Here is a 12,465-nt window from a genome sequence, read left to right as displayed (position 1 = left end):
ATGGCTTGCAGAAACATAGTGTCAATTGTTTCAACCATGCAGACACAGAAACTTTATCATACTAAAGAAAAAAAAAGTCATCCTGAAAAGATTTCTACTTATAAACCAAACAATTGGAAATATGATCATCTACTTTCTCTTACAAGTCAATATTCTTTGAGTATATATTCATAATCTTAAGTCATTTAATTATTACCTACGTACGTACTTAAGTCATTTGGTCGTGCAGGAAGAGAAGTACAAAGTTAAAGCAGAGAAGCTAAAAGAGGAAGTGTGTTGTACGTTTTCAGACACTCATGCTAGTCCAGTGGCTCAGCTAGAGCTTATAGATACAATTGACAAACTTGGCCTAACTAGTTACTTTGAGGTTGAAATACAGAAAACTTTGGAAAATACAATTATCTACTCCATGAAAAGTTGTTCCAATCACTATGCTACTCCTTTGTGCTTCAGGCAGCTTCTTACTGAACTTGGCTACAATGTTTCACAAGGTACTAGTCGATCATTTGAGAAATTAACTCTTTTAAGTTGAACATTTTCCTATTTCCACTCTTTACTCTTTTTTATTTATTTATTATTATTATTGGAGCTTTTTGAAGGGTCACATCTAAGCATGGATGGTGAAAATTTACTAAATGACATAATATTATATATTGTCAGATATTGTTGACAGATTTACTAGTAATCCCTTGGCATGGAGAGTGAGATGGTACGATGTTAGAACACACATTATTAATACTGCTCAAAATTGCAACAACACAAATATTCCAATGTTGCTCAAATTAGCTAAACTTAACTTTAATATCATTCAAGCCACGCACCAAAATGATCTCAAAGATGTTATAAGGTAAGTACTCCTATATTAAAATCATTTTCTTTTCTTGACGGTTCACCTCAATTATTTGTTTTTGTGATCGAATTAAACAGATGGTGGAGGAATCTTTGCATAGTTGAAGATTTAGAGTTTACAAGGGACAGAATAGTAGAAAGCTTCTTTTACGCTGTAGGAATTGCATCAGAGGCTCAACATGGAAGCATTAGAAAATGGATAACCAAAGTGATTCAATTAGTGCTAATAATAGATGATGTTTATGATATTTATGCTTCCTTCGCCGACGTGCAACAATTCACCCGTGCCATAGAAAAGTAGGTCCTCACAACATTTAATTTGATACAAGTTAATTATAAATCAATTAAGTTTTTTTAATTATAATCATTAAAAACAAGTTTAATTTTGACATTAAATTAATTAGATGGGACCCAAATGAAGTAGAGCGGCTACCAGAGTGTATGCAGATCTGTTTTAAGGCGTTGCATGCTACCATGGAGGAGATTTGTGTTGAAATTCAAGAACAAAAGGGTGGCCCTTCAACATTACCTTATCTGAAACAAGGGGTAAGTACTAATTCTAAAGTAGTAAGTCTTTTTTTTTTCACATGTAACATATGTTCTGGATATATAATGCTTGTAAAAATATAAAATGTAGTTTTGGAATATAATTTAGATTCACACCACGTAAAATATCAAGAGCAGAGGAAGATCTAAATTATAATTAAGTTTACCAGTTTTGAACTTTAGAATTTGACAACAAGATATTAAGTAGATTTTAAAATATATATACATAATCTAAATTAAAAAAGTTGTTAAGACTTCTTTCCCTTTTGCATGTCTAACACATGCTCATTAATTTTATACATGATTTTTTCATGCATGTTTGTGGAAAGTCTCTGATATTGTTTGTTTCAATAATTCAGTGGGTCAACTTTTGTAAAGCCTTGCTGGTGGAAGCACGTGGCATTATGAAGGTCATATACCAACACTTGAAGATTATCTTGATAATGGGTGGATCTCATCATCCGGTTCATTATTTTCTTTTCATGTGATATATTGTATGACAAATAAAATAACAAATGAAAATCTTGATTTATGCAAAAATTGCCAAGAAATTATTTACCACGTCTCGATCATAATTCGACTTTGCAATGACCAAGGTACCTCAACGGTACGTAATACCTCAAACTCTTAATTTTATCATTCTATTCTAATAAAAAATTTCATCCGTTATATATAAATTTTTTTGTAACATTTGAATAATGTAGGCGGAGCTAGAGAGAGGTGACGTTGCTTCATCAATTATATGTTACATGCAACAAGAAAATGTGTCAGAAGATGTAGCCAGAGAGTATATCGAAAGCATAATTTTGGATTCGTGGAAGAAGATTAATTACCATTTCAATAAGCTTTCTACATCACATCGAAAAATTGTTAATCATGTAATAAATGGAGCACGAATGGCACATCTCATGTACCATTCTGGAGATGGATTTGGGGTTCAAGATGGAGAAACTCGACACCAGATCCTTCTCAACTTGGTTCAACCTATTACATAATTGTGGAGACAATCGTTATCTGGACTTCTAGAAGCTATTGTTATGTGTATCAATAAGAAGATAAAAAGAAGTTCTGTATACTATACACTATGATTAAGTTAAAAATTATTATGAGTATCATTTCTAGACTCCAAAAGTTTAATAATTTTACTAATGGTCATACCAACAATAATATCACGGTACGGCCTATATGCAAGAGAAATGTTGAAATAGGATAGGTTCTCACTTCTCTCATCAAGTCAAGTAGATTTCATAATTACAAAAGTTAAGGTGACTTACATTACAATAAATTATTTGTATATGTTAAGTGAATTCCTGATACAAATATAAATCAAAATTATTGAATTTTACAAAATAATAAATAGAATTATAGCTCTGAAGATACAAAGAGTATGTTTGACATTACTTCTAAAAGCTGCCTTATTTTTAGAATTACTTTTTTAAAATAGATTTTTAGAAAAGTGTTTTTGAAAAAAAGTTAATTTGTGTTTGGCTAGTTCATTTGAAAAGTGTTTTTGATAAGCAAATTGTGTTTGACTAATATTTATTAAAGAGTACTTTTGAGAGTCCATTTATGAAAAAGGGCAAGTATCAATGCGCTTTTAATATTAAGTTTATTTTATAGAGATACACTATTTTCTATTATAAAATTTTAATTAATTTTTTACTATTATTGAATTAAGATGTACATATTCAAAATTTCAATCAATATTATACATAGATGAATACAAAATAAATTAAATATCGATATAATATTATCATGATGATTAAAATATAATTAAAAATATCAAGCAAAATAAATTTAAAATCATTCCACAAATTAAATCAGGATATACAAAATTCATAACAGAAACTAGTAAGTATAAGAGATTTATTGACAAATATGTATGTACGGTAGGGATATTTTGGTCTTGATATAAATAATTTTTCATTTCTGCTTTTGCTTTTTGTAAGAACCAATTTTTTTTTTTTACTTCTTTCCAACCGTAGAAAAACTACTACTACTTTTATTTAAAAGCGGTTTTAGTGATTAGCCAAACACCTTATTATCCTAAAAAATACCCCCTCCGTTCATTTTTATATGTCATCCCTTTCTATAAATAGTTGGTCCATAATACTTGTCATTTCATAAAATCAATGTATAAATTACCATATTATTCCTTTTTATCCTTGTGAGTTATTAGGCTTGAAAATATACATTTGACCAACTTAGAAAAGCTAAGTAAATGATTCATGTTCCTTGGTTAAATTAATTAATCAAAATATATTAATTCATATTCATTGATTAAAAACTTGAGTTCCAAAAAAAAAAAAGAGGGTAAAATAGTAAACTTATTTATTTTTTTAATGCATGTAATATCTAAAATAGTGATATATATATGATAACAGAAAAAATATTATTTTTTCTGTGGGGGTATTCGATGGTCACAAGCAAATTTTATAAGGAATATCCATAGAATGTATTGCCACTACAACCTTTTAACACACACCAGAAAAACGCATGGGACAAGTCACAATAATTTGACAACAACTTTTTACATTTGAATTGTTCTTTTTTTCCTTTTCTAAGGACCACAAAATATACAAACAAGAGGAATGGCTAAGAATCAATATCAATATAATTCTTTTTCTCGATCCTAACTAGTACTTAGTTCTTTCCGAAAAAAATAAATAATAATGCAAGTTCAATGTACCAAACGAAAGTTGAGACAAAGTTGTTAAAACTATGACCAGGGGAATTACGTAGTTGAGTTTTGAAGGCCAATAAACTAAACATCCACACAATAGCTTTCTCATCTTGCATTGTTACAACGTCTTTTCTATTTTTAATTTTTTTTTTTCCAAATCGAAGACTCCAATTTGTTTTCCTTCTTTTTTTTTCTCTTACTTAAACAATTTACAAGATTAAATGTTGAGTTTAACTAATATTCATTGACGAGGTAATTGTGTTTATATTTTTTTACATGGTCAGGTAATATTGAAGCCTACATATAAATTCTTAAGTATTTTTACTTTTTAAAATTTGAATTACAATTAAAAAAATAGTAGTAATAGAAAGAAACTAGGACTTTACATTTAATATACCCAAACGAATATTTAATAGTACTCTCTTTACCTTTTTCTTTTTCTTTTTTCCTCAGATTTTGGAAATGGAAAAATATTGTGTGTTTATTTTAAGAAAGTAAATAGTTCTTTCTGAACAGCTAATCAAACATTAAAATTTAAAAAAAAAACTTTCATCTCACTTTTTGAAAATTTTCAGAATTACACGATTAACTAGATCGCAATTATAAACGCAAGTTTGTCCTATGTGGAGAAGTTGATGAATCTGCCTTAAGAAGTTGAGATATTGTTACACTTAACGGCCCGTTTGGCCATAGATTTTCCAAATAATATTTGGGGAAAATTTGGCAAATAGTGTTTATCCATACAATTTGCTATTATTTGGTAAATATCCCAAATTCCCAAATACTAGTTTTTTCTAGTATTTGGGCCAAATCTCATTATTTGGGATCTTTTGAAAATTAAAATTTTACACCAAACTTTTATTTTTTACAAAAACACCCTCTATAGTAGTTGATTGCATTGTATTACATAATTTTTTACATGAACACTAAAGTAGTGATGAAATATTTCGTGGATATGAAAGTGATGGTATGGTTATTGATGAAAATGATGAATAATCGGCTTAGGGTAACAAAGTCTGTGTTTTGTCTACTTCACGATGTATGGAATGATGCTTGTTGCACTCACTCCAAACTACCACATTGCTCTAGTGTCATGGACACCAGTGGCGGAAGCAGGAATTCTATCAAGGGGGTTCAAATAAAACATAGGCGAAATCCTGAACCCCATAAACCATTGAGCTACTCCTTTGACATATGCTCAGGGGGTTCAATTTTAACTATATGCATGTACACAAAAAAATTGATCTTATATATATAGTGTAATTTTTTTTTCGAGGGGATCGGATGACCCCCCTGGACACACTCTACATCCGCCACTGATAGACACTACTTGTTATTTGTTGTAACGAAGATCCAATTGACTTGTAATACAAACTTATGGTTTGTTTTGATAGTTTTTAAAACTTATGGGTATAAATCATATTTTCTAAAAAAATAAATATATTTCCCAGAAGATTGTCAGCATTTTCTTCAAATTTGTGTATATATAATTCTTTTTTCTAAGGAAGGCCAAATGACATGATTTTTATTTTCGATTTATTAAAGTTTCTAACACTGAGCCATTCATATAGGTTGTTAAAATTTTGGACTTGTTATTGACAATGACACGTGTCTTTCTTTTTCCTTCTCTCTTTTTCCATTCCCACCAAACTAATAGCTTATGTTTGGTTAAAAAAATATTCATTTTTTGGAGGACTAAAAATATTACATTTTTTTTTTTTTGCCAAACATCATCTTTTTCCCAAATGTTTGGAATTAAGTTTAAAAGAGGAAAGGAATTAAGTTTAAAGATCTCATTTCAAGATCTGAAATAACTTTATTTTGCTTTCCTGTCAAATAAAACATAGAGAATAAATGAAATTCTATCAATTTTCGGTAGATTTGTAATGCACAAGGAACAAAAACTAATGTAGTAATGTTTGTTAGAACTTATCAATACTTCTCAGCAGTACAGTAATGCACTTAGACATCCATTGACTAATGAGTAGGGTGTCAATAAGAAACCTTAGTGATACCGAATGAGTACTGTTTGTTTTGTATGTTTCTTCAGCTTTACTAATAAATAAAAGGCCTGAAAATTTCGATTAAAAAAAATAAAATTAGAAGAGAATCAATGTAAAGGGTATATATTTATAAATTAGTTTGTATTTATGGATATTTACCTAGTTTCCCTTTCATATTTTTTTTTTTTAGAAATTTCACGTAAATATGGAGAAATCAAAGATTGTAATGATAAAAATAATGTTGAGTATTTACACGAGTAGTATTATATTATAACTCAAATACCTTATCCTAGTCGACTCCTATCCTATACAATAGCTTAATCGTACATAACTTAGATTTTAATAATCTAATCCTAGTATGACTCTAACTCTAACTCGTCAGGAAGGACCTGTTTCCATCAGGCTTCACTTTCCTTCAACATTTTTAATAGAATATTTAGACAAATTCTCTCAGCCCATTATTCCATTTAGAATTTGCAGGACAGGTGTCACATTAGGATATTGACACTTTTCACAGTTTAGCATTTCTTTCCCATTCTCTAGATGTAAATCATTTCACCTGTTTTAAGAATATGTAATTTAACGAACAGGTAACAATGATAATCGATAAATGATATCTATCAGTTCTATTATTGGTTTTATATATTTATGAATCGATAATATTTAAAATCGTAAGTACCCCTACTTGCATCTCGTATAAATAGACTTATTTACTTCTGAAAAAATATATTTTATATTATTAAAATAGTTTATTAGGATTGTATTACTACTCAAACCAATTTATTTATTTGTTCATAAATGATATTTGCAATTATTTAAAAGGTCCAATGTGGGCCTAATTTGAGAAATAAAAGAAAAGAATTTTAATTATATTAGGATACAATTATTTTCTAAAATATTGACATATTGACATATTGACATTTGTAATAATTATTTTAAAGTGCAGATGTTTTTAATAATTATGTTAGAAATTGTGACTAGTTTGCTAATTTCCCTTCTTTTAATTGTACACCACTTCCTCCTGTCTAAAATAAGTGTCAGCATAATATGTATTTATTAAGAAATTAATAAATATAATATATAATTTATTAAACTATTCATATATATATATATATATATATATATAATAAATATCTTTTGGAAATTAAGTGTAATAGCGTAATCGAAAAAAAGTACTTTGAACTCTTAAGATAATACTTTTTAAGATAATATTTTTGTTTAGATAACACTTATTTTAGGACGGAATAAATAGTATTGTCGGTGGAACTTTTTTCCAAAGAAAACTTATAGATGTGCTAGTTTCAACTTCCAGATTATAAAATAATTTTGATACTTTTCGGGTGAAAAATCTTCTTCCTTCGCGAAATTTTGATTCTTTTTCAAACTAAATACATGTTTAAATATATTTTTGACTTCCTATTACACCTTTTAAACTGAATTTCAAATAATATCTTTTTCTAAATATCACATGGTTTATGTTCATATGCCTATTTAGCCATTTCCTCTCTTAATATTTCCACGTCCACACAAATAATATTCCCATCTTGTATCGTTTACAACGTTTTTTTTGTTTGTATTTTTAAGTTGCTTTTCTTATTTAAGAGGGCTCCAACAGGGACGGAGCTATAGCCACGTCCCCAGGGTGTCCAACTGGACACTCTTTGTAGAAAATTATGTGTATATATATATATATATATATATATATATATATATATATATATATATATTAAATTCTATATTTAAAGGATATATATTCAAAGTTGGATATCCTTGACGAAAGCTATGCATTTGACACAGTAATAAAATGGATATCCATTTGAATGAAAGAGTTCCGGGGTTTAAATCTTAAATAACACAATATTTTTTGTTTTATTTTAACAACCACACACCATTATTTTTGAACACTGCCACTAAATTTCAATATAAAGAAATATATCTCGAATTTAATTATTAATTAACTCAATACAAAAGAAACTTAAAAGATAAGAATGATTTAGGTTATATTATAGAAATTACTCATCTCTAAATTAGATATGGAACTCTTCATCATCATCTAAGACTAAATCATTACGTATATATTTAGAACCTAAGGAGAGACTCCAACAAAGCCAAAATATAATATTCTCTCCAATTAAAAAAAAATGACTTACTTTCATTTTAATTCGCTTAAAAAGAATGATCCTTTTTTTTTTGGAACACTTTAATTTCAACTTTCCGCCTGACATGTTTAATTAATACCACAAAGTTAAAGGACATTTTGATACATTTGACACAACTTTAATTTATGATCACAAGATTGAAAATTGTTCTTTATTTTCTTAAATTTTGTGTCAAGTCAAATAGGTGATTTTTTAAAACAAAGTATAACATAGAAATAATAAGATATACTAATTGAATATGATTTTGACAAAAAAAAAACACTTGGAGATCACCATAGTTGTGCTTATATATATCCTCCACATCTTTCAGTGAGCTATTATCTAAAACAATGGCTTGCATAAACATAGTCTCTATTGCTTCAACCATGCAGACACAGAAACTTCATCATACTATTGAAAAACAAAGTCATCCAGAAAGGATCTCTACCTATAAACCAAACATTTGGAAATATGATCATCTACTTTCTCTTACAAGTCAATATTCTGTGAGTATTCATAATCTTAAGTCATTTATTGCCTACTTTTATTTCATAGGATGTGTTTGTCGGTGAAGAGAATAGTTTTTGAAAAATATTTTTCAATTTTTCATGTTTCTCTTGTTAAAATTATTTTGAAAATGTTGTTTCTTTTTCTAAAATGAGGAGATTAATGACTTTTCTGGTGAAAATAGATCGAGAAAAGAAGTTTCCCCAGTATCCACGCTCTTCAACATGGTACTCTCTCCAAAACACCCCTTCGATCCTCCCCTGTCCTTGCTCTCATAGTATTTGTCTAGTGATTATACATAAAATACTTTTGAGATAATATTTAAATTTTCTTTCTATGCATCAAACACAAGAAAATAAATAAAGAACCACTAATTTTTCACGAAAACCTTTTCCATGGAAAAATGTCCTTCCTTGCAAAAATTTGAAGTGACTTGAATATGATTTGGGGTTGTGTTTCATTGTAGTTGGAGGTGGATGAAGAAATTAAATGGAGGGGAGAGGGTCGGGTTAAAACAGGGATTCGGTAATTATTTAAGTAAAATTGGGTATTTTGAGTGGATCTACGGAAATCCATCCAATTGGGGGTAGTTTACTCCTATGACTCTAATTACTAGTCAACTTTTAAATTAGCACACCTATTAAAAAAATAGTAATTGACATAGTGAATTTATCATTTTACTCCTATTAATTATGAAATGGATGAATTAAAAGTTTAAAGATTTTCAAGAAGTTCTACATTTTCAAAGTAATTAATTAAGGGTACAATAAGTTAAATTTTTTTGTCCTTTCTTGATTTGTCAAAATGAATAAGTAATTAGGAACAACTAAAAAAGGAAAAGTAGACAAGTGATTAGGAACAGAGTGAGTATTAAGTTTCACAACCGCATGGTTAAAGTTGATCCAATAGTATCACAAAAAGACAAATTTAACCAATAAACGAAAGTAGATAAATATTTTTGACCCTATACTCCGTAATTATAATTTGTTCGTGCAGGAAGGAAAGTACAAAATTGAAGCAGAAAAGCTAAAAGAGGAAGTTGGTTGCATGTTTTCAAACACTACTAGTCCAGTGGCTCAGCTAGAGCTTATAGACGGAATTGACAAACTTGGCCTAAGTGCTTACTTCGAGGTTGATACAAATGAAGCTTTGGAAAATACAATTTTGTACATGAAAACTAGTTCCAACTCAAAGGATCTCTATGCTACTGCATTGTGCTTTAGGCTTCTTAGGGAACGTGGCTACCATGCTTCACAAGGTATTATCACGTAAAACATCGACTTATGACCATTTGATATATTAACTCTTGCTAATGAAAAAAATGACATTTTCCTTCTTTCCACTTTTTATATTCTTATATTCTTTTTGTTGTACTGCAGATATGTTGAAGGATTTGTTTGATGGGAAAGGGAAACTACCTCCAGATGTAAAAACGTTATTGGAGCTTTTGGAAGGGTCACATCTGAGCATTGATGGTGAAAAATTACTAAACGACATAAGATTGTTGTCTACTACCAAAAACCTCAAAAATTTATCATTACATGTTGACAGATTTACTAGTAATCCCTTGGCATGGAGAGTGAGATGGTACGATGTTAGAACACACATTGTTAATACTGCTCAAAATTGCAACAACACAAATCCAATGTTGCTCAAATTAGCTAAACTTAACTTCAATATTATTCAAGCCACACACCAAAAAGATCTCAAAGATGTAATAAGGTACTCCTATTTATTAAATCTTTTTTTTTTCTTGACGGTTCGATCGTTCACCTCAATTATTTATTTTATTGAATATTTTTTTTGTTTTTGTGATCGAATTAAACAGATGGTGGAGGAATCTTTGCATAGTTGAAAATTTAGGGTTTACAAGGGACAGAATAGTAGAAAGCTTCTTTTTCGCTGTAGGAATTGCGTCAGAGGCTGAACATGGAAGCATGAGAAAATGGCTAACCAAAGTGATTCAATTGATACTTATAATAGATGATGTTTATGATATTTATGCTTCTTTACCCGATGTGCAACAATTCACCCGTGCCATAGAGAAGTACGTCCCCTCACAAGTTATTAAATTTATTCATATAATTAAATACAATAATCATGATAATTAACGTAGTAACGACCTAATTTTAATTAGGTGGGATCCAAAAGAAGTGCAAAGGCTACCAGAGTGTATACAGATATGTTTCAAAGCATTGCATGATACAATGGAAGACATATCTGTTGAAATTCAACGACAAAAAGGTGGCCCTTCACCATTACCTCATCTCAAACAAGTGGTTAGTATTATTAAACTACTCTATTTATACTAATCATTTTTGTTTAAGGGACGTATGAAAATAAAAGTGAATGTAATTAATTCTTTAATTTGTTGCTAAATTATATTGGACCTTTCTTTAAACTTTAAATTTGACTACACATAGTCTTATTATTTTATAAGAGAAGTGCTATGACTACACATTAAGAAGTGCTTTACTAATGGCAACAACAAATTGCTAATATTAACGTTGTTTTATGAGATTAGTGATATTATTTAAATAAACCCATCATCCAATTAACGTAGCCTAACCTAAAAACAAAACTGCAGGTTCCAAATATATAGGTGTATCAAACTAAGGATCCAAGTTATCGGCTGTCTAGGTTATGACATGAAAAGAACATAAGATCAATTCCCAAAATAACCAATTTTCACCTCAATAATTGGAAAGTTGAAATTTTCCTGTACTCACTTTTTTTTGTTTCTTTTGTCTAATAACCTGTGCCTATTCTACATGTGCTTTACATGATTTTTTTTTTTTTCATGAATATATATATCTGACCTATTAATAATTGTTGCAATAATTCAGTGGGTCAACTTCTGTAAAGCGTTACTAGTGGAAGCAACATGGTATCACAATGGTCATATACCAACACTAGAAGATTATCTTCATAATGGGTGGACTTCATCTTCCGGTCCTTTACTTTCATTACATGTCATTTTTGGTCTCACAAATGAAAACCTTCATTTATGCAAAAATTGCCAAGAAATTATTTACCACACTTCCCTTATAATTCGACTTTGCAATGATCAAGGTACCTCAACGGTAAGATCTTAAAACTTTAACCTCTTTTTTTTTTGTTGATTATATTCTCTTTTGTAATAATATTAGTTGTATCGAGTATTGTAGGCGGAACTAGAGAGAGGTGATGTGGCTTCATCAATTATATGTTACATGCAAGAAGAAAATGTTTCAGAGGATGTAGCCCGAGAGCATATTCAAAGCATAATTTTGAATTCATGGAAGAAGATTAATTATCATTTTAATAGCCTTTCTACATCACATCGAAAAATTATTAAGCATGTAATAAATGAAGCGCGAATGGCACATGTCATGTACCATTCTGGAGATGGATTTGGGGTCCAAGATGGTGAAACTCAAGACCAAGTCCTTATCAACTTGGTTCAGCCTATTATATAATTAATGAATATATTAATTAGTATGTGTTTACATATAATATTTATTACGCAATACTATTAGCCATGTGTACTTTAGATATAATATTTCTTATACAATAATTTAGATCATATATTCGTTTTTGTGTCTATTTACTTATATAATAAGTGATTTAATGTATAGAGTTTAAATTATACACAAAAAATTAAATCATCGATTCTTATAAATATGAAGTTTATGCTCACTATCTAAAATGGAAATTGAACAAAATCATTGGTATGATTATAGTACAAAATTAAATAAGT

General features: G+C 29.2%; 1 protein-coding gene and 1 pseudogene across 1 annotated transcript; both read left to right on the top strand.

Moving 5' to 3' along the window:
* On the top strand, positions 1 to 2,390 carry LOC125821841 (alpha-farnesene synthase-like; annotated as a pseudogene).
* Positions 2,391 to 8,569: 6,179 nt separating this feature from the next.
* LOC125821840 (alpha-farnesene synthase-like) lies at positions 8,570 to 12,222 on the top strand. The gene is made up of 7 exons (XM_049501205.1): positions 8,570 to 8,725; positions 9,723 to 9,984; positions 10,106 to 10,448; positions 10,555 to 10,773; positions 10,864 to 11,005; positions 11,573 to 11,809; positions 11,894 to 12,222. The coding sequence occupies exons 1-7, from the start codon at positions 8,570 to 8,572 to the stop codon at positions 12,182 to 12,184; spliced, it is 1,650 nt and encodes a 549-aa protein (XP_049357162.1). The 3' UTR covers positions 12,185 to 12,222.
* Positions 12,223 to 12,465: the final 243 nt, after the last annotated feature.

The sequence above is a fragment of the Solanum verrucosum genome, unplaced genomic scaffold (genome assembly GCF_900185275.1).
Source record: "Solanum verrucosum unplaced genomic scaffold, falcon-dt-bn FXZP01000103.1, whole genome shotgun sequence".
NCBI lineage: Eukaryota > Viridiplantae > Streptophyta > Magnoliopsida > Solanales > Solanaceae > Solanum > Solanum verrucosum.
The sequence above is the reverse complement of the archived record's forward strand: the minus strand, read 5'-3'. Positions and strand labels throughout refer to the sequence as shown.